The following is a 22,597-nucleotide window of genomic DNA, read 5'->3' as shown; positions in this document are numbered from 1 at the left end:
AGGGAGGCAGAGCTAAAGAGAAAGCAGAAAAGACAAAAGCTGTGCTTCCTAAACCAACAGTTTACATGGCTGTCTGTGGATATTGTTTGCTCAGGGGCCATTTTTCACCTTTCTGCCATGCTGTCATTTGGAGAAACGGACAAAGTCTCCCCATTTTTTTTAGAACATATGTGCAACTTATGTTCTAGGTTAAAATGCAACAGAAATTATACAGAAATCTCTAAAACCATATCCCTGGCCCAAGAAAGCATTAAGGACATACTGAATATGGAGCATGAGAGCATTGCTCTAAAATCATTAAAGGACATTTTTAAAGGACACCGATCGATCACTGCCTTCCCAACAAACAGATCCTTTTAACAAAACATTTTTCCAGGTTGTAGGTGGACTAAAAAAAACCATCTTTTTAACTGCATTAGGAAGTCCACTTCCTAATTCCCTATGTTGCTCCAGAGGAGTCCAGAGACATTGCGTGCACAGTCCTATGACAAGATCAGACCTCAGACCTTCCAGACAATTAAAAAAAAAAAAAAAGTCAGCAGAAACAGAATGTAAAAGGATCTCCTCAGACATGCGTGCACATTCCACCGCTGTTTATCTGAGGAAGAAAGTGACCTATATTTCTATTAGTTACAAGTAAGGAAGATACAAACAAAAAGAATAGCTATGTAAAGGACTAAATATTTCTCTCGTGGTGTTTCAATTTTTTCATGCACATTATGCAGCATTCTCTAATAATGGTGAATGGTCTGGTAAAAAAGAGTGAGATTCTACTAACAGATTGTGAAAATTTCACTGGAATATTTTGTAGGTACAAATGTCCTCATGTTGCGATCGTGACCCACAAGATTATGCAAAGTTCAAAGCAGAACAAATTCAACCTTTCTCTGTTCACACATCTTCCATTAACATAGATAGCTTTTTATTATGGAATTAGTTGTTTTATGTCAATTTCACTTATTGGAATTTTACGGGGTGAAATATTTGGAAATATTAGCTCCCACAAATATTGAGCAGGTTTCTTTTCAGTGAAGTTCAGAGCAAAATCAAACTTCAAAACCCAAAGCAACAACATACCATGACTTTCAGCCAACACTATGTAGTAACTTCTCTGCTTTCATTATTTCATTACTCTTCATGTGAACCTTCAAAGTGATTTTGCTAAAATGTCCAGCAGCATTATTCACTAATCTGTGAGGTGAATCCCCCTCCCATGGACATTGAACACCTGGGAAGTGACAAGAGACCCTCCAAAAGGGACCAAACTGGGCAACTGCCTAGGCAACAATGAAAGCACAGCTCAAGAGAAAAAAGTAAGTGAGATTTTGAGGAATATTTTGAGACATAGGTAAAAGCAGATGACTAGATGAGAGGTACTACAGAAAGACATGCCTTGGAAATGACAAAGGAACAAGCTGGAGTCTGTAGTGAAAGAATTCTGTGCTTGTAAAGGTAAAATGGCTCTTTCTAAGAGACCTTTTCATAGACAGCTACAGCTGTACACATCCGACATTACAAGCAGACTAACCCAAATCTCTCTCAGACTTTTTACTTCTAAGGTTTATATTCTGCTCCTCTAAGCATAATCAACATTGTCACAGGGAGCACGAGGTAGATCAGACCGTCAGGATGAACAGAGCACCCAAGGGAAACAGGGCCAAGGAGGCTTGAAGCAGGGGATCTGTACTGATGAGATAACAAATTATTTTCAATAGGCTGTAGCATCCAGGAATTCAGCGGTAGGGGAGACCTTGGTCAGTGTTCCTGTCCAGCCAAGCAGAATTAGTAGCTGACTTTCTTCCATGCAGGGGCAAGGCTGAAGTAAGGCCAGCAGGTTAATATGATTAATGTTCTTTCAGTCCTGTGAGCTGCTAGGTCCCATTAATTTGCAGGTAAATAATGTCAGTGGCAAACAGGTCCACTATTATGTTATTTCTACAAAAACAACCAGTTTCTGAGACTGAGAAACCTACTTACCTGCTCTGGAACCACTCTGATTTTTACTAAATAATAAATGTAGATTAGAGATCAATCACAATGACTTTTTTCGTACATAAACCCTAACTGTACATAATCAAAATTTCAAGAAAATGATTTTAATTCACTGTCACAACCTAGAAGAAATCAAAAAAAGAAATAAGAACTATGATATCTTCGTTCAAAAGAGAACAATGAAACCCTCTCAGACTTCTCTTTTTTTTGGTCAGCAAGACATCTACTATCAAAATTAATCTTCATGAATGTTGCTTCTCTACAAAGGATCTCTACATGCACACCAAATTTTCAAATTAAATTTTGGTTTATAAATCATCGGCTTCTGCATCATATTCAGCGTTGTTCTAGTGATGTTTATTTCCTAATTTAGCTTGAAGTCTTTTGTGACTTTTGGTAATCAATTCACATAATCTAAACATTATCCAAGGTGTCAGAATGCATATTCTCATGTACATGATTTATATACTAGATACCATGTTTTATGTATCTTGGGAGACATAAAAGAAGGCAAACTTGATTTCCCACAAGACAAATTTTTCTCATAATACTTAGGCAGATAAAATGTACAAGGCAAAAACAGCTTGAGCAAAATCTTGACTTCTCTGAGTCAAGGACCATTTTGCGATTTGCTTCATCAGAGCCAGAATTCATTCCTGATTCACACCTGGGCCTCCACCTAACAATCCCATCTCCAGCCATCTCCGTGTCAAAGCTGCTTCTCAAACCAGGCCACAGGAACACCCACAGCAGTTCTGCAATCCTGCTGCAAAGATCCGGGATATGCAGCTGACCACCCATAGCAAGGACAACAGTGGAACAGTCATTTTTCACTCTTAGCTAATATGGCAAGCATAAACAAAAGATCTTAGCCTAAGTGCACTTAGTGCCAATTCTTTTGTATATCTATGCAGTTTCTGCATATATTTATAGTCCTAAAGTCTGAGCAGGTCTAAGCAGATGAACTCAAAGCATCTGAAATCTGCGAACACATACAGATCAATCTAAATACTTTTCATCTTTGATAGAAACATGAAGTACATGTACCCATTTTGTCAGAGGCAACTGAAGCAATTGCAGAGAGCCAGAGATAACAACAAGGAGTAGGCTGCGTGCAACTCTCTTGATGTGTCCATCTGTTAATGAAATCATTCCTACCTGCTTTCCGTACAGGTACTATACTACCTGTCGTTCTACAATTAAATACTTCAGTATCCAGAATCAATGCTGAATTCCCACTTAAGAATTCCACCACTGATAAAAATAGGACCATATTTATTACAGTAGGAACTTTATTCTGTACACACACTGAAAGGTAACATGCAAAATATGCGATTATAACCAAGGGAGATAGGCTTCTTGTTTTGCTTTTAGGAACAATTCCTCTGTCCCTTTATTAATGCGACAATCAGACGAATGACCTGTTCTGTATTAGTGACTGATCTTGAGCTGACAACTCAGTAAAAATGAATTACGTGGAAAAATCATTCATGCTGAAAATCTGAATGCCAGAGCTCTGCACACAATCTACTTCTGAAGCATTACAAAGCTGAAGCAAAAAGATACAATCTGAAGTATATACTGCAAGTCTCATTATTGGCATTAAGATGAACACTGTGTCTCTTCTGCTCCCATAGAACAGGAATTACAGTACTTTCATATCTCCCTTTTTTTTTTTTTTTAAAAAAAAAGAAAGAAAAATAAAAAAAAAAAAAACTGCTGTTCAGGGAAAGAAAACACTGATCTAGAGAGACTGGGGTAAAATTCTGGTCTTGTGGATGTTCTTCCAGGCAGCATTAATCACGATGATATTTTCGTGCTTTCAGCAAGATATGTACTTGCAACATATTTGCACAATGGCTGCCCCAAAATAGGCAAATGCAAGTATCTGCCAGGCCAAGAAATTTAAATTGGAAATTTTAGTACATATTTAAGTCTGTATTATGACATTTGAATGCTGATAGTCTAAAGTTTAAAAAAAATATATAGCAAAATAGTTTTATGATTTCAAAAAATTAAGCAGAGGAAATTGAATCCAGAATTTCAGATTGAAACAACCCTTAGTTCTTCATACAGGTTGTAGTTTTTGAAATGTTGCTGATACAGTGCTGTTGAAACTTAAATCCTGTCAAAACTAGTCTTTGCTAGAATATTCAGTAACTAGCTATTTACATTTTTAAAACATAAACCCAATTAAATGTCTGCCAAAGAGCTAATTGCATAATACATATTAATTATCTAATTATATGATTTTACCAAGCTTTGCAATTAGCACCTGACTATGTAATTCCATATTTTATAGCAGAAGTCAGTTATGCAATTAGGAAAAAGGTAAATTTTTAGCAAAACACATCACAATGTACATTGGGTAAGAATAAGACGGTGACATTTGTGAGTCACATCCACTGTTTCCAGATGGAAAAGTGCCTAGATGTGCTGTGAAACAAATGGACATGCTATTAACAGCAACTGGATTGTTAAAATTTACAATCTTTTCAACCCTTTTTAAGTCACTTGGTATTTCTAGATTCAGTAATTATATATTTAAAGACACACTGATCTGATCTCGGAGTGGATATGAAATTTATCTGAGAAAGCTAACCACATTAAGAAGGATTTTACATTGAGTAATTGTTCTGTTAGAACACCGTGGAGCAGCATGATTTGTCTTAAAGAAAAACAGACTCATTGGCCAGTGAAAGAATTTTTCAATGTTCTAAACAACTTAAATTGATGGAAAGATTGGAAGGGGAGGTTGGAGGTTATTGTGTTCTGATTTTTATTGATAACATCGTAAAATCAAGTTTTTAAAAGAATATTTTCAGTGATATTTCACAGGAGCAACTCTACACGTACAGGATGGTGGTGAAAAATAGTATTTGAACATAGTTTTTAAATGACATACTTGTTCAAATTTTGAGATGGAGTTTTAGGTTCCACAAACTATGTGTGGAACCTTAGATACACATCACAGTAATTCTGACTGCCATAATGCTAAAGTTTACCAATGTGACTAAGCTAAGTTATTCTCCAGAAAGCTGTACATTCTTAAAATGACACCTCATCATCATCAGTAAAAGGACATTTTTCTGGGTAGGCTCCACCACAAGTATCTGTGTTTCAGGATTATTGAGAAAGGAAGGTAGAGGGTCCTACTTCTTCTACCAAGTGTTTCTCTAACGACACCAGAAACAACAGTATTAAGTTGTCCAAGGATATAATCAAGGGACTGAAGACTACAGAAGATAAAAGAGCAAGATTCTAGAAAGAGACTCATGTACAACAGCAATTCACTGTCACCCAATAATTACAACTTTGGGGTCACATACCTCAAGTGTAAGTGCACTCATAACCAGAGTAAGTTTAGGATCCAGTAAATAAACTGAAATGAAACTCTTTCAGATACTATCTGAATTATTAGGCCAATATCATAAACCAGTTTTCACAACTTCTCGCTTACTTCATAGAATCATAAAGGTTGCAAAAGACCTCCAAGATTATCTGGTCCAACTGTACCCTTACCATCAATATTACCCACTAAACCACGTACCTAAGTACCACATCCAATTTCCTTCTACTTGGTGATGTTAGATAGTTTCTGAAGTGTATATCATTAAGTGTATCTATCAGTCCCATCTGTGACACTCCAGAATGTTTTTGTTCAGCAAGAGATGGGACAAGGCAAGTACATGAGGATTGTAAAGTATAGAAGCCATTATAAATACTAAATTATCAGTCCTACTTGCATTTGCATATTTGAAAAATTAAAGGTAAGAAGACTTATCTAAAGTTTGTCTGGATCATGTTAGTCTGTAGGACTTGATTAAAGAGCACCGTGAAAACTAGCAAATTCCCACTGTTGTCTGCTGTGAGAAATAACTACCATTTCTCTTTTTAAAATAACTGATGAGATAGTACTCATCAGTTATTCCATTCACTTTTGCATCCCCATCAGGTAGTTTACACATTAGAATTTGGTTTCAGTATTCTCAGAAGAAAGAGACAATGTAATACTCAGAAAAATAATCTCTCACCTTCTAAATCTTCCTTTTCAAAATGAGTTTTGAGGATGGAGCGAGTTCCACCTCTATCCACAACAGCCTCTTCATCATTTCTCTGCAAAACAGAAAAAAGAACAGGTCAGCCACTTCTCATTTGGAATCTATTAGAAAGACTTAATAGTACTATGAAACAAGGATGTGTTTACTATTTATTTATTTACTCTTCCCATTTGTAAACCAAACATCTTTAAGTTTCATTTTTATTATTAAAACCTATTCCTTATATGTAAGTTTTTACTGAGGTATGACTACAGATAACTTTGACATGAAGAAGTTCTGTTAAAACATGCAAGATAATGAGTAAACTCCAGTAACTAGGAACTAAGAAAAACGTGAGTCAATAGGACAATGAAAGAAATGAGAAAATAAATGTCTGGCTGAAGCAGCTCTATTCTTGTGCACTTGAAGAAAGAGACAGTACATCTATTTTTGTTTTTAGGATATATCCTGAACCACAAACAGAATTTCCAGATTATTAGCACTAACACTCCTTACACTTTGGCAAAGCTAGAGAATGATAATCAATGGCAATATGATGAGAAAGAAAACATGAAATACCAATGAAAACCAGTGGCTTCACTTACTGATGAATTGCAAAGCCTTTGCTTTACTTTACAACACCAAGCTGTATTGGCAAGGAAGGCAAATAGCATGCACTATTAGAATAAAATAGAAAAGCTATTCTTCCTTAGGAATTCACATTTTGTGTTGAATTTTATATTGTGGTCATATTGTGCACTTTAACTGTATTCTCTACTGCACTGTAAATGTACTATGTGATGAATTAGTTTATTGTCCTCAGACTAAAAAACTACTATAGAAATTAGTCATTTTAGTCACTTCAGGCATGAAAAAAAAAATCACAATTCCCTAAGTATAGATATGTTTTGGGAGCAATCTAGCAACAAGGCACTGGATGAACAAAATATTGGTTTTCCTATGAGTGCGACATCACCAATTGTAAAAAACATGCTCAATAAAGCCTGTAATTCACAAAGTGATTTAGAGTGGTTTCCATTTACTCCACAGAGTATATGATGATGAAGAAAAAATGATGAATTATACAAAAAATTCAGTTAATATACCATTAAAATATATTTTTCATTAGTGGAAGGGTTTTAGTAGGTGATATTAGAACTATAACCACATGATTTCAATATATAAAATTGGTATCTTAATGAAAGTCTGAAGCAAGGGGATTTAAATACCAGGGTTACATGCAAAGTATATATCTATATATAGAATGCAATAGAACATAACAAGAAATTAAACCACATGAGCACCTCTCCTTAAAGAGCAGATGCCCCAGGCAAAAAGATTCTCATCTAGAGCTAGATGTCACGAATTCTAGAGCTGTTTTGTTTCAGACTCCTTTTTTTTTTTTTTTTTTTTTTTTTAAGATAGCTGTAATGCTGTAGCTATCTTATATAGAAAAATCCTAGGAATGTGTCAGCAGCAAGCATCTGGGCTGTTAAAGAAAGAGACTGAGAGCATTACAGTGCCTTTACTAGAGCTTTCTAGCAGATAATAGTATTAACTAAAATCTGGCAATGAGAAAAGGCTTTGTATTGAAACTGCTTTGTCTTTCAATAATTTAGAATTAGCTAGTAACCTATTAAGATGCATCAGGGCAGTATAATATCACACAAACAATTTGATCATCTTAGGTAAAATTAATTATTTTAAGAATTTAGACATAACTGTGTGTGTGTGCACGTGCATGCCATGCTGGCACAATGCCATGTCCTTGGGTGAACGGACAGGCAGGATAGCAAAGGCCAGGTATTACAGCCATGTCAGTAGTGCTATTCTAGTGCAAGTCATAGCCACCAGAATTGTACTGATACTGAAGAGGCCTTATGGAAGCAATGTTAGGGGAATTTCTGTAATGGGGAGAATATTACATTTCTGGGTAGTTTAAAGCCTTTACAGATCATATAAGTAAACTAAATACAAACTAATTCATTAATATTTATCAAAATATGCTCATACACTTTGACTTCTCCTTTTCCATGTGTTCAATTTTCAGCTTCTGGCAATCTTTTCCTTCCCTGCCTCCTCTTCCTGTAATGTCACAGCAAGTCTCAGACTTGCCTCATTCTCAGAAGCGAGTTTATTCCATTAATATTACAGGGAAAAACAGCTTAATTGGGAGTTTTGTGTTGTTGCCAATCCACTTGTCAAACTCTGAGCAAAGTCCAATTAAACAGGCCTTGCACTGTGCACTCTCACTTCCCAGGGAGCGGTATGAAGGCCACCTTGCATTCACCAGTAAAAAAGTCACACTGAATTTAGTCCAGAAGTAATTTCTGTGATTCCTGTGCTGCTGCCTCCTTGGAAGATAGGACTTGGGAGGGAAGGGCTCAACAGTAGTTTAGCACAACTAGATCTTAATCTCATTTTAAGGTAAGCACCACAGCAATCCAAGTAATAACAGTGGCAGATCCCCTCCACTTTCACATGGTGATTAACGTCAGTTGATAATGCTCTGCTTTCTATTAGCATGTCATGAAAACTATGAAATTATTAAATGTTGCAATAAGAAACTGAAAGTATAGGCAAAAATAACCATAACAGTCATGGAAGACAGAATTCATGCTCTGAGTGATTTTTAATGTACCAAGCAGCCACCAACCTCCACATTAACATCCTCAAAGAGTTTATTAAAGCCATGACTCCACTGCAGTTTTGCCCACCAATTTCAGCATGATCAGAGCAGGGCATAAAGACTAAATGTTTTTCACAGTCATGCCATGTTTATACCAAATTCTGCAGCTTCTTCCTTTCACCTCAGTTGAAGATGATGAAGGTCAGAAATGTTATATGGTGCATAAATCTGCTAGGACTTTGGTGTTTAAACCATATCGACATACTGGAGCAGTCTGCAAACAAATTTATGGACACACTGACCAGGTATGAGTCCTTGGAACTGTCCATTATTGCAATGAGTTGCTCGCTGAATCCAGTGAACACTGTGGTCTACTGTTAAAGCATGGGAGAGGGATCCAGGAATTCCCCAAGCGCTAATCCTGGATCTGCCACTGACTTGCTGTGTTGGCAAAGTCACTTAATCTCTGTGCCTCAGCTTCCCCATCTGTAAAATAGGGATAATAATACTTACTTATCTACCTTCCTTACTGGACTGCTCTGTGCCATAATTAATATTCCCATAGCATTTCAAAGCTGAAGTGCTAAATCACCCGATTTAGGAAAGTGCACAATTTACACATGTAAAGAGATGATAGAAAAAAAACAGATTGATAAAAAAAAACATTTAGGCATTTTTTGTTGGTTTTTTTTTTTGAGTAAAACCAATTTATACTAATACTTTGCAATAGTTCTATAGTGCACAGCTATGAGAACTGATTGGACAAAGGTTACAACATAAATAAATATACCACGCTTGCTTTCTGTTGGTCTAATTCAAGAGTAATGCTACTGAAGCCTGTGGAAGTACATTTTGCTGAATCTGTAATCAGCGTGTAATATATTTATATAAACGGCCTAACATTTTTCTCTTTTTAATTTTATTATAATCTGTGTTATCACACAATGGTTTACCTAAAACATGAGGACAAAACTATTTCCTTGAAACAGTAAGATATCAGCAAACACACACAGTAGAACAAATAACATATCTGGGATAAAAGAGTAAGAAAATGCTGAGGCTTTCATGTGGAAACCACAAGCTCCTTAGAGACCAAGGCTCAGCAACCTTACTCAGTCCAGGATTTCGCCTCGTACATTTTCCAGATGAACGCTGAAAAGACCTTCACCACAGCATCTTCCACTGCACATATTTCACAGAAAAAAAAAATCTATTCTAATGAAAAAGCCTTATAAATACAGTCAATAAAGAAAAACAGACAACAGTAGTCTTCTGCATCATTACAGTGCAACTGCACATTTTTATATTGTATTTGAACTGTTATATGAATACATATTGTATTCATTGTAATATGAATACATATTGCATTATGTATTTGAACTTACTTATACTGTAAGTCTTATACTGTCTTAAAAAACAGTTTTTTCTTTTCAGTGCAGTCACGAAGACTGATGGTCATCAGGAGTTCTAGAATACAGATTTTCAACCCTTATTTCAACAACTTGTATAACAAAGTATGAAGTGTCAAGTTGTAGCAACAGTTGCAGGATAGGTATATTCGTTAGGAGAAATAAAAAGGCTCATGGTTAAGAAACCCAAAACAAATGTCTGAAGTGCCCTTTCCACCTATGTATTGACAGGCTCACTACCAAAGCTGGAAAAATGACTTCCTGGAGAGCCTTCCAAATCGACTCTCTTTAGCTCTGATACAGCCCTAGCTGCTATTTATCATGTGCTGCAATGCAATTGATCCTTAAACCTGGTGCCTGCCAGAACTGTGGATGGCCCTTCCACACCACAGATCAATATAATTAATGGAGAAACTACTCCTTTAGAAAAGCAGAGAAACATCATTTTATAACAGATGTTCATTGGTGTTTTTTAGTTACAGCACTTATAAATTGTACATGCTTTCAAGACGCAATAATATCTCTGTTATAAGGTAGAAGACTGAATGGAAAGAAGAGGGAAGTGACTCCTTCCAAAGGTGTATCCATACTAAGGCACATGACAAACATTTTAAAATACATTATGTGCTAAGGCAGATGCATACACTTGTATGAATCAGGGTATTTTTGGATGATGGAGTTCCATCGTCCCAATATATGTTCCTTATATTCTGGATGACAAGAAAGTAGATTAAAGTCTTGCTGACGATACACAGATTTATTTTATTTACTAAAAAAAGAAAACCAAACTCATGATCTTAAATGACACTGTTGCACAGATTATAAAATCTGAATATTGCACAAACATTTACTGAATATTATCTTGTTTACTGTAGCAATCAGCACAGATGATTGTTTAACAATAAATATACATGACAATTAAAAAAAAAAAAGTTAAATAGTCTCAATGAATATGTCTTGCTGCCCTTCCCTTAGTACTCTGCTTTAATTGTATATTAGGTGCTAATATTTTAGATGGATGAGTCAAAATGGATAGCACAAAACCCAATCATTTTACATGGAAAACCAGAAATCACTTATTTTCTTTATCCTTCTTTTTCCCTACATTTTCTTTGCATACGGCTATTTTCATTTCCCTTCTCTGATTTTTGGTCATGCTTTTCAATAAATTGGATTATTACTTTTTTAAACAGTAAACAGAAGTCAGCTATAGAGCATTAATATTGCAGAAAATAGTTTGGGATTTTCAAACCTTCAGGTAAACACTTCTCCCTTTTTAATTACATTCTTAATACACTCAGTGCAAATTTCAACATAACCAAGAATCCTTTTCAGCATCTTTCCTTCTATAAAAATATATGGCAGAGCAGAAGCCATTTTGATTTTTTCCACACTATAAATTATGCATATAACACACCTGCTGACTCATAAGGAAAATAATCATGATATTAATTACTTCTCCATATAAGCCACTTATTGATTATTAGACACCCTACATAATTCTCAAATGCCATCTGGAACTAAGGAATGCCTGTCAGAATAAAATATTACATGCTGCATTCCTATAAAAAATAGAAAGCTGTAACATAAAATAATTTTAGTGATTTTGTGTATTTATATGCTTTGGAGAAGAAATTTTAGTATACTAATTTTAGTTTATATATTTTATCAAGAAGCTAGTGACAGAAACCGTGTTCACCTTTTGAATAGTCTGTAATGAGATTCTAAACATTTATCCAGACATCACATACATGCAGTGATTGCCCTCCCAGTGTGAAGATTCCAGTTGTATATTATTTATATATATATATATATATTTATATATCTGTGTGTTGTAATTATTTCACTCCCTAACATTTGCATTGTTAAGATCATTTTGGTTAAGTTAAGCTTGTCATTTCATAAAGATGGCATTATTGCAAATAAAGAAAAGTGAGTTATTTGAACTCAACAGCTGCCAACAGCATATAGGGAATATCTTGTAAAGACAATTAACCTAAATGGCAAAAAAGCTGTTGGATGTAGATGGATGCCTCACTGTTGAAGAAGGCAAATCACTGGTGACTGCCATGTTCAGCCGTGTCCTTTAAACTGTCCTTGAAAACACACAGTCACACAAAATTGATTTAATGCACAACGTGTATGCCCACAGTTTAGATGCTATAATTCTTTTCTCCCTTCAATATTACTGTTTAATTGCTTATATTATGTATAATCACATTTAACAATCTGTTGAAGTGGAAAGGACAGTGAATCTAATCTTTCTGATGAAATATAATTGCTTTTTCCATTCTACTTTCACCCCTATTCACCTATCAAGAATGACCCATCAAAACATATTTATAATTTAATAAGGTCTACAGAATTATTTTTAAAGTCTCTCTTTAATTGTACTGTTATTTTGTAGGATTTTTGTGGTGATTTTTTTTTTTTGTGGCAGCTTTCTGCAGCAATTTACTGGTTAACATGAAGCACATCTTCAGTCAGCTTACTCCACATAGTTTAACCTATGCAACACAGTAGAAAGCAATTTTAGTTTTCATTCCAGATTTGCATCTTCCCCAGGGCTACATGTCATATGCATAAGGGCATTTTTCTCTTTCTCCCTCTTTTCTCTCTTTTTATAGCAAAAGCCACAAATTGTTTAGTATGACTCAATAAAGAAATACCATCTTCTGCAACACTGCTAAAAATTGTGCTGATCAGCACTGGCTCCAAAGAACTGGTTTGCTCTTTACCTGAGACTGAGCACACTTCTAATATAATAAATGCTATTCCTGAAACATATAAGCATAGATAATCACTTCAGACATTAAATCCAAGCACATACTGTTGTTACAAAGTAAACTAGACTATACACAAGCAGAAAGCACACATACGATTCAAACAAAGCAGTCAGAGACAACTAAAAGCTCACATTGCTCACATGTAATTCCTGTGTCTATATACCCTGAAGCACCCTGTGCTGGTTAAGTACCATTATGCACAAGCCAACTATGTGCTGATGCATAAATGAATGCATAATCACTGAAGTATTTCCTTATTATTTAATAAGTAATGGTCTTCCTTAGAATAAACATTTTAGGGAGAAGTACTGCATTTCTTGCATTTGCAAGGCAAATATATTACTTTGCAACATCTATTCTTCGTATGCCTGTGCAACTGAAGACAAGATTTCTATTTAAAGAGAAAAATAGGGAAAACAATCATCGAGGTAAAATAGTGACCTGCTTTGTTGCAGTGGGACCTAGATGCACCACTTTCTCTGCACTCTCCATCAGAAAAGGATTCTGTTGTTCTAGTGGCTGCAGCAACAAAGGAGAGAAAAAAAAAAAAAAAAAAAAAAAAAAAAGAAAAGAAAAAAAAAAAGAGTTCCCACTCAACCTGTTAGAGCACTGGTTATACTAATGAAGCAAGGAACTGTTGAATTCTTTCTGGATTCTGGTACCTGCTTTGAGCACCTGCATTTAATTGCAATTGTATTTGCCATGGTTTGTGTGCCTTGGAGTAAAGTTATCAGTTATGTTTTAAATTATGCTGAGAGCCTTACAAAACCTGAACAAGGCACTTACAGTACCATATTCCTTTGAACATTTTCAGTCTTGTTCAGATTCCTATAACTTTTCCCATTCTTTCCTTCCTATCATATCGTATCTGATGGATTTGTAAGCTAATCTTTATTCAAACGTTAGTCTCAGTCAAGACCTCTGAATAAATGAAAGATAGCGTTCCTCGCTGCTAGTGAAGGGGTATAGAAGTTGGGTCACATTTGTATGACTGAGATTTTATTCCCTTTGCTTTGTATTTTTCTTTACTACACTGTCAAAATACTTAAAAGTTATCAAGGTAAGGAACAGCACAGATTTCAAGCTCAGGCATAGTTATTTTCTCCTCCGTAGTTATTATTTGAATGTCTTATGTCATCCTAATGCAGTCCCATTAGCAGAAATCCTCTTTTCTCACTTCATAGCAATGGCTATGTCAACTACGACAAAGAAGTCCAGCAGCATGAAGATGGATGTGAAGACTTATCCAAGGCCTAAATGAGATTTATTTTTAGCTTGTCTGGGCTCCCTCTTGGCTTGAAGCCAGGTGAGGATACATCCAGGATAACAGTATTTAGACGTAGTTAGAAGTTAAATGTGCTAAGTTTAGCCCACTATGCAATAAGGTATTAGCTCCTGGACAGCAAATGGAAAAAAAAGTAAATTATGTTTACTGCTGGATTCTTAATCAGCAGTAAGATATACTGGTTTTAAGTTGGATCCACATCCCATCTCAAGGGACCTGCTTTCAGCCTCAGAAAACAGATGTGTCTCCAGATTTTTTTCCAAAGAAACAGGGTCAGACAGAAGAATCATAGAAGTCAGTCTTCTTGCAGCAGCTACTCATGTGGAAGTAGCAAGTACAAAGAAGAAAGGAGGTCATGACCAACTTACCAAGATTGTTTCAACAGCAACTACAACACGGAGGAGAGAAAGGACTTTTTTCACTTCTTTTACAACCACAAAAGTGTTCTGGTCTGGAATCTGTATCTTCTATATACAAATGTATGCCAACCATAATTCAAAATATCCTTTTTTTTTTTTTTTTTTTTTATAAGCCAGCCTTATCAATAATAAATTGCCTACCTTTCTCAAAAACATTGGTATAATGCTTAGAGGTTCTTCCTTTCTCAGTCCTTCACAAATTATTTTGATTGTATGCAGTAAACAAATATTCTCTACAACCACAGTACAATCCTTATTAATCAAAGCAGCAGGGAGGATATTCCAGGACAGAGATTCTAAACTCAGATTAACTCCGAAAAACGTTTGGCACCTTACTGAAATCGCCTGAATCAGAGATGGTATCACCCTCAGCTCTTCTAATAGTCAATGCAAAACAACCACCACTCCGCAAGGAAAAGCAACATCTTAGGTTGCTCGAACATCACTGAAGATAGGCTGAAAATCATCAAGACTGAGGACGGTTTAATTGGGAATATCTGGAGACAGTAAACCAGATGGACTGTTAGATTGACTGTCATCATTCCTACACAGCCAAACTCATTTCTAACCTTCCTAATAAGTTAGCCAACACTGGTATCATTGTTACTTTACAAATACTATGTCCCTTCTCTCATCCATTATCAGGAAAAAAAAAAAAAAAAAAAAGAAAAAAAAAAGAAAGAAAGAAAAACTACGAAAACAATGTAGAAGCAATGAAAAAAAGAAAAAAAAAAAAAAAAAAAAAAAAAAGGAAAGCCAGAAAAGAAATGTGGGATAATGAAATTGATAACATGCTCTGAGAAGTAATGCAGCAAATAAATAGATTTCAGATACCAACTTTGAAGTTAATTTGAAGTTACTTGCACATCGCTTTTTAATACATGGGCTGTGCCTGGAAAACCAACGGAATGAAATACATCACTGGAAAGAGAACATTCCTATCAAAGACTCAAAATACACTGTAACAGTGGACTAAAAATGAGGGATTTGTACATTTTAAAAGTCTAGACAGCAAAAGTGCTGTCTAGATATAAAAGATATACTTTCAGGAATTTGAAATGTGCTGCCAAAGATAAGTATGAATTTTAAACAGTAGTTCAACTGGTCTTCCTACTTCTCAGAGATCTAAGAATTTGACTCATACAAATTGCTTGTCTGCTTTAATGCGGAATTTTTAAACATCATCACTTCTATGACCTTGTTATTCTGGATTAGTCAAGATATTTGACAATAAACAAGCTAAAAGTTAGAAACATATGACCTTAATAGTGAGCTTTACATCAAAATTACAGAACATAACTTGTTCCATAAATGGGCCAAGAAATACTCTAAGGTATAAAGTAGGCTCTGAGGTGACTGTTAATACTCAGATTTGAGATCTATATGAAAGGAATTTTATTGTTAGAAGATAGCTTTGTAATTTTCACTGTCAATTTTCTCATAAGGTCATTAAATCAATAGATCTGTATGCAGCCACAAACAGCAAGGGAGGACACAGTAATCTCAATCATAGCTTAAAAGGGCACAAGCAAACTATTGCCTATTTTAGGAATTTCGGAGTCTTTTTGGTGGATATAGCTATGATATCTGAAATAGAAAGACTGTCAGGATTGCATTCCAGCTGTGGTAGGGAAACTTTTCAAAAGCAAAAATTTTTTTTCAACCCTTCAAAGAGACAGTATTTACCAACTTGTTTATGTATTTACTATATTATTAATATCACATTATATTTAACCTTTCAAACTTGACCTAGATGTCTCCAGTATTTGGTATTTTGAGAATAAAACAGAAGTGAACTAAATACTAAGTTTTACTGGCTCAACAAAAGTAATACATTTTTTGAACTACATATGATTATTTGTATTTCATGATACTGCTCTAAAATAAAAACAGTTATAAACATGATGATGAAAAAGAATACTCAGCAGATGGTAGGTATTCTCTTCATACCTTTCCTTGCCAAGACAACACCATCTTCTTTTATTAAAGAATGGTTTTATTTATTTTTATGTGGTGAACATACTCAAAAAATACAATCTTTATCATTTAAACTTTATGCTGTAAGCTACTCAGACCACTCTTACATTTAATACAAGTTTGTACCAGGCTTAGTACAATAGGTCCCTTTCTTGGCATGATTTCAATGCAGATACTAAACAAATAATAATAATCACCCAATCTGTATTTGGTCTTATAAGTATCCTTGCTTACAACTGCAACTTTTTTTTTTAATTAGTATTGGTATTAAATATGTATTTGTTCACAAGTGGAGAAAGAAGAATAGCATCTGTGGGCTCCGTTGACATACACATTGCAAATATATACATGATGTGATAGTGATTTGAAATAAATTACTTATAACTATTTCAACAGTCATATAACTCAAAAGACAAGTTATAGTTTAGAGGTATATGAGCAATAAATAGCATAAAGGTTAAGACTGCATAGCAACATAGGTGTAGTAAGATGCAAACACACACCTGCCCAGTTATTAACGGGTTATACTTACTTCTACAGACTACAGAAGACTTTTGAGGAAGAGTTTCAATGAAGACAGGATATATTAAGAGAAAATGCACAAATGAATACAAGAGAAATAGACAATTAAGAAATCAAAGGCCAGCAAAGCAAATACAAAGTTCAAATTTGTGACAGCATTATCTATCCTGGAGAGAAAGGATGGAAGCTGTAAAGCATTTAAAATAAAGACTGTATGTTTGTATTTGAGAAGATGAGTAAACAGACTTTAAAAAGCAAGTGATGTAGGCAGAGGAATAAGCTAAGATGGTATTAAAACCACTAATCAAGTGAATCAAAGCTGTAAGTATTGAAGTCAGACAGAAAGATGAGATCATAACAGTCATGGTGTTGAGATGAGCAGGCCTTCAATGTGATTTATGGCTACAAGGACAAATAGGAACCGTCAGACCTCAAAGCTGCATAGAGCAAGTAGAGTGCATCAGGAAAGAAAAGAGAATCCAGGAATTGTTTCTGACATTATTATACTCAGATGACCACTGAAGACCAAGAAGATTTTCTGAGATAGGTTGAATTTAACCAGAGTGGTGGAAGACCACTAAAAAATATAGCAGTGATGTCTTCATAAAGATTATGTTTATGGCTACATTATCCAAAGTTAAGGTGTGGAGGAAGATGAGAAGGCTGAGGATGGATCCCTGAGAGAGCTGAACACACACATGCATACATACACAAAAAGAAGAAGAGGGAGAGGAAGACCTACCTAACATGGAATAGATCTGAAAAGAGAATCAACAAGGACAAAATGACAAATGCCTAAGAGCAACAAAATTTAGTGAAGACTACAGCATATAAACTGAAAGAGATGACAGATGGAGTGGAGGAGAATAAAGGACTAGCCTGGAAATCTTCCAGAAAGAAGTCAAGTGGAACATTAGTAAGATAAATTTCAGTGCAAAAGACAAACCAGAAGTGAGCAGTTCTAGAAAGGCAGCAGAAGACAAGAAATGAGGAGAGTTATACAAAGCATACCTTAGTATGGGGTAAAGGAGAATGAAAGGAGGTTGTTGAGTCTCTTTCTCTGGAGATATTCAAACAGACCCAGAGATAGGAAATTAAACTGGGGAAAAGAAACTACTGAAGTTTAAGGTTGGTTTGTTTGTTGGTGTCTTTACTATAGAAAGATTTGAGCATATTTCTTGTGTAAGGAAAGGAATTCAAGACGAGAGAGACAATTTAAAAAGAATTGCACAAGGTGGGCATGGACAGGTATAGGGTCAGGGGAACAGGTTTGAAGACCAGAAAAAAAATAAAAAATAAAACATAAAATAAAAAAAAAACACACACACACACACACATCTATTTCAGATGAAGAGGAAGAAGCTTGAATTTTATCCTTGGTTGATTAGTCTTTAAAAGCTCACATGGAAACAAGGGGAAAGAGATAAACTAAATGGAGGCCTATAAAATTAGTAAAAAAAAAAATACAAAACAGGGAAAACTGCAGGCAAAGATACTCATGTCATAACAAAAATCCTAGAAGAACAGAATCCCTAAGAAGCACAGAAAGTCATGAGAATTGAAAGATTTTCACCAGAGATACTCAGCAGTATCTCTGCAGCATGGCAGATGGCATTAGGAACTGAGGAAGTGCAGACTGGGAGTCAGCCAGGACCATGAATTTTAAGAAGGGTTTGGAAGTGTATGAGAAGAACAAAGAAAATAGAAACTAAAGGGAACTGATATGCTGACAGAAGAAAGCAAAGCATAGAGTAATAAAGGAAATAAGAGCAGAAAAGAAGTCATCAAGACTGACAAAAAAGTTTTTACAAAGTTCCATTTCTGGAGTGAGGGAATAAAAATGTTGAGAAAGTTTAAACAGTTATCTCAGAAAAGGAACTCAGAGAACACAGTGCTTAGAAGAGACCAGCTCAGGTGTGCCGCTGATTAGACACATGGGATACAATTCAAATGAGAAACAGCCCCAGGGCAGCTACCAAGTTGGACAATTCATCCATGTGGAAACCAAAGTGGGAGAAATTATGAAAATTTAAGAAAAGAAAGTTGTAAGTCAAAGGCAGACAGAGACGGGGAATAGGTAGAGTTGTGTGCATGCCAAATGGTAGAAATGTCAGAGAGGGAAACAGAAACAAATACCTATGTTCAGAGCATGCTAGGTGCCAACTTCTTTGGCCCAAATTCAAAGCAAGTATTACTAGAGGGAGCAGTCTTCATAAACACCATGGATGAGCCAGTGTAACAGACAAGGGAACAGAGTGCTGTGGGCTGGAGGGAACAGCAGGAGGCAAAGACAATCTCCAGGTTCTTTGAGACCGGGAACATTCCAGAAACCTCAACAAATAAAACGAAGAGCAAGTAATGAAGGAAATAGGGAGTTTTGCATTTGAAGGAAAAAAAAAAAAGAAAAAAAAAAAGTATGTGATAGGAATGCTATACAGAGGAGGCTGAACTAGAGGCAGATGTCACTTAAAGCAAGAAAGACAAGACATAGAAGTGTAACCTGCACGTGGAACATAAGAGCATGAGAAGCATCTGACAGAACAGAGATAAACAAGCACCAATAAAGCAATCAAAAGTAACAAGAGAAAAGAAACTGGGCCATCCCAATTGTTGCTCTCATATTTCCTAAAACCTGTTATCTGAAGCTATCACATTACTTTCTACATATTCTACACGTTAGCTGTTTCAACAAATTACATGGTGATTAAAAATGCTAATTAATAAGGGTGATCTACTGTAGCATAGCTATACCAGGAAAAGTTTACATCCTGTAGCTTATATTGCATACGAAGTCCATATAAACAGTATTGGAGGCATTTTAAACTGGTACTCCATAACTGTATTAGAAATTCATTGCCAACATATGCCAATAAATCTTTTGCAATGTAGAACTGGACTAATCTGAGCCCTATTCTCCTAGGAATTTTAATCGCACTTATGAATCATTTGCCCGAATAGCATTCTGATTGCTTAATTCTTCTCATGATGCAGTACACAAGAGAGTAAAAAACATCCCTGGTTAAGCGTTCTTCTGCATCCTTGGGCATACAGATGTCTGGGTTCTTGGGGAGGAAGTGTTTGTGGATTTTATCTATTATTTATTTTGAAGGAGCTTGTTTTGTTATTTTAAGCCTGCTCATTCTTTCCCATGCTAAATACCACAGCTGATATATCTGATACTTATCTTTACCAGTAATTATTTTCAAGCAAAATATTTCAGAAGGCTAAGGACTGTGAACAGAACTAGGCTAGCTCATGTTTTATGTTTTGCTTTAAATCAGCAAGTTACACAGGGACTTAAGTCCCCAGATAAGGGTGCGGTCTATATATGGGGGCCACAGATGTCAGCTAACATGTTAAAACTTTAGGAACTGATCTGCCTAAGAGGAAAAAAAAAAAAATGAATTGAAATTCATTCATTCCCTGTCACTGCGATACGCTAACTTATGCTAGTAATGCATACTTAAAAAGCAACGAGCATAAACACTTGGAAAAGAATTAAGGGTTATGTGTGATAATTTTATTTTCTTTGCAACATTTATGTTCTAGTGTGATTACATCTACAGTTTCAAATTGATTCCTGATCTAAACGTACCAGAATTCCGCCCATGGAAGAAGGTTTGTAAACTGTAAGGTTTTCTATTTACGTTGGGGTTCAACCACAAAATCCTCCTCCAGGATCATGGCAAATAAAGATGTAACTCCACAAAAAGAAAGGTGAAATCCCATATTCATTTGCACTTTGCACAACTCCAGTTTAGTCAATGAGAACCCAGCAGTATAGGAGCGAGATAAGATTCCAGATCATTTTTATTTTAAAGTATAGCATTGCTATAGACTGAAACAGAACACTTGAAAAAGCATGCATCATAAGAGCTTTCCTCTGCTTAGAAACAAAATGATCTATTTTGAACTGGGACAGAGCATAGGAAAGTCAACCAGAGACTAGAAGCAGTAATGAGAAGTCAGCAGAACAAAACTGAAATCTCACTTGAACCTTTGTCCGCCTATCAAAACAAAATGGCCCACAGTTTTTTTTTAAGGCCAGTAAAGACTGAAACTACCTCTCCCAGTACAGCTTACATCCAAACTGAAGTGTTTCTGACAGATGGAAAAAAGTGGAGAGAAACCAGAATAAACAGACGTCCCTACTTCTGCCTTTAGCAGTGGATCTGACTTTCACAGGGCGCTCAGTACGCCTGCCCATTCCTCTAAACTTCACAGGCACTAGAGCAGCCAGTCTCAACATAACTAGCACTCTGTCTATGCCACTTTCCTATTCGTCTGCTAAATGGGAGGAAAGGGAAAGGGAAAGGGAAAGGGAAAGGGAAAGGGAAAGGGAAAGGGAAAGGGAAAGGGAAAGGGAAAGGGAAAGGGAAAGGGAAAGGGAAAGGGAAAGGGAAAGGGAAAGGGAAAGGGAAAGGGAAAGGGAAAGGGAAAGGGAAAGGGAAAGGGAAAGGGAAAGGGAAAGGGAAAGGGAAAGGGAAAGGGAAAGGGAAAGGGAAAGGGAAAGGTGGCAACTGATACACTTAATGATTAAGTAAAAGATAAGAAACATTTCCTTTTCAATAGCATAGAGATCAAGTCAATAAATCCCGTGCATAGTCCCTGCAATAGACATTGCTGTTACTCACTTGAAAATTTAATTCATGGTAATTCTCATTCTTCCTCATTTTTCATCACCCTTAATCACAGGGTAATCACAAGTAATGCACATCCCAAAGAATAATAAAAGATTACCAAAGGCGTGATGACTTTTTCAATCTGACCATAAAAAAAAAAAAAAAGAAAAACGGAAATTCTGACATTATTAACTTCTATTGATCTTTCTTGTATTTTAAACCCTTTCTTAATGTTCCTGCTTCCTCAGTTATTCCTTTTGCTGTTACGCTGCACAACATTTCTGTGGAGATCCAACCAGCCTAGAAGTGCTGTTAAATTTGGATACCTTTCCAACACAAGTACTCCCAAGATATCTTAGCCAACAAAGCCCAGTTCATATTCCAAGTTCTACAAGTAAGACACTGAATTTGGCGTGTAACATCCTTATTTGAAATCACTCTGTGCCTTTGAAGTGGAAGACAACATGTATGATATCAACTTTTACAAAGATTTCAAAACAGTATTTGCCAACAATCACCCAGTAAGCCTGCTGCTGCTGACAGATTCAAAGAAACTATTATAAAGAATAAAGTTACAGGGCACGTGAGTAACAGTGATATGATGGAAAAAGAATTGATCCTGTGGTATCACAAACCTCCTTTAATTCCTTGAAGTAGAAAAGACTAGGTGATATAGGTTGGACTAGGTGATCTTGAAGGTCTCTTCCAACCTAAATGAGTCTGTGATTCTGTGAAGAACTCTATAAATAAAACAAATTGGTTCACGAAGTCTAATCTGATAGTCAAAAGGTTTTCAGCAAGAGTCCTCCAAAGAGTCAACTATAAGAACATAAGCAGCAATAAGATATGAGGAGAAGTTTTTTGCAGGAGTTAAGAACTGATAAAATGTAGAAAACAGAAACCATAAGGAAATCAT

General features: G+C 35.7%; 1 protein-coding gene across 8 annotated transcripts in view; it reads right to left on the bottom strand.

Moving 5' to 3' along the window:
- Positions 1 to 22,597, bottom strand: part of SLC4A10 (solute carrier family 4 member 10) — a 155,903-nt gene that overhangs the window by 89,173 nt on the left and 44,133 nt on the right. For 6 of the 8 annotated variants that reach the window (XR_011098126.1, XM_068687692.1, XM_068687690.1 and 3 more), the window contains exon 2: positions 6,027 to 6,108. Coding sequence is in view for 7 of the 8 variants with exons in the window: in XM_068687692.1 (XP_068543793.1) it covers positions 6,027 to 6,108 (82 nt within the window). In the remaining variant the exon portion in view is untranslated. Of the gene's footprint in view, positions 1 to 6,026; positions 6,109 to 8,963; positions 9,148 to 22,597 lie in introns of all 8 variants that reach the window. The other 2 variants (XM_068687695.1, XM_068687694.1) reach the window with 1 other exon arrangement.

This window comes from Anas acuta, chromosome 6 (genome assembly GCF_963932015.1).
Source record: "Anas acuta chromosome 6, bAnaAcu1.1, whole genome shotgun sequence".
NCBI classification, from domain to species: Eukaryota; Metazoa; Chordata; class Aves; order Anseriformes; family Anatidae; genus Anas; species Anas acuta.
The sequence above is the reverse complement of the archived record's forward strand: the minus strand, read 5'-3'. Positions and strand labels throughout refer to the sequence as shown.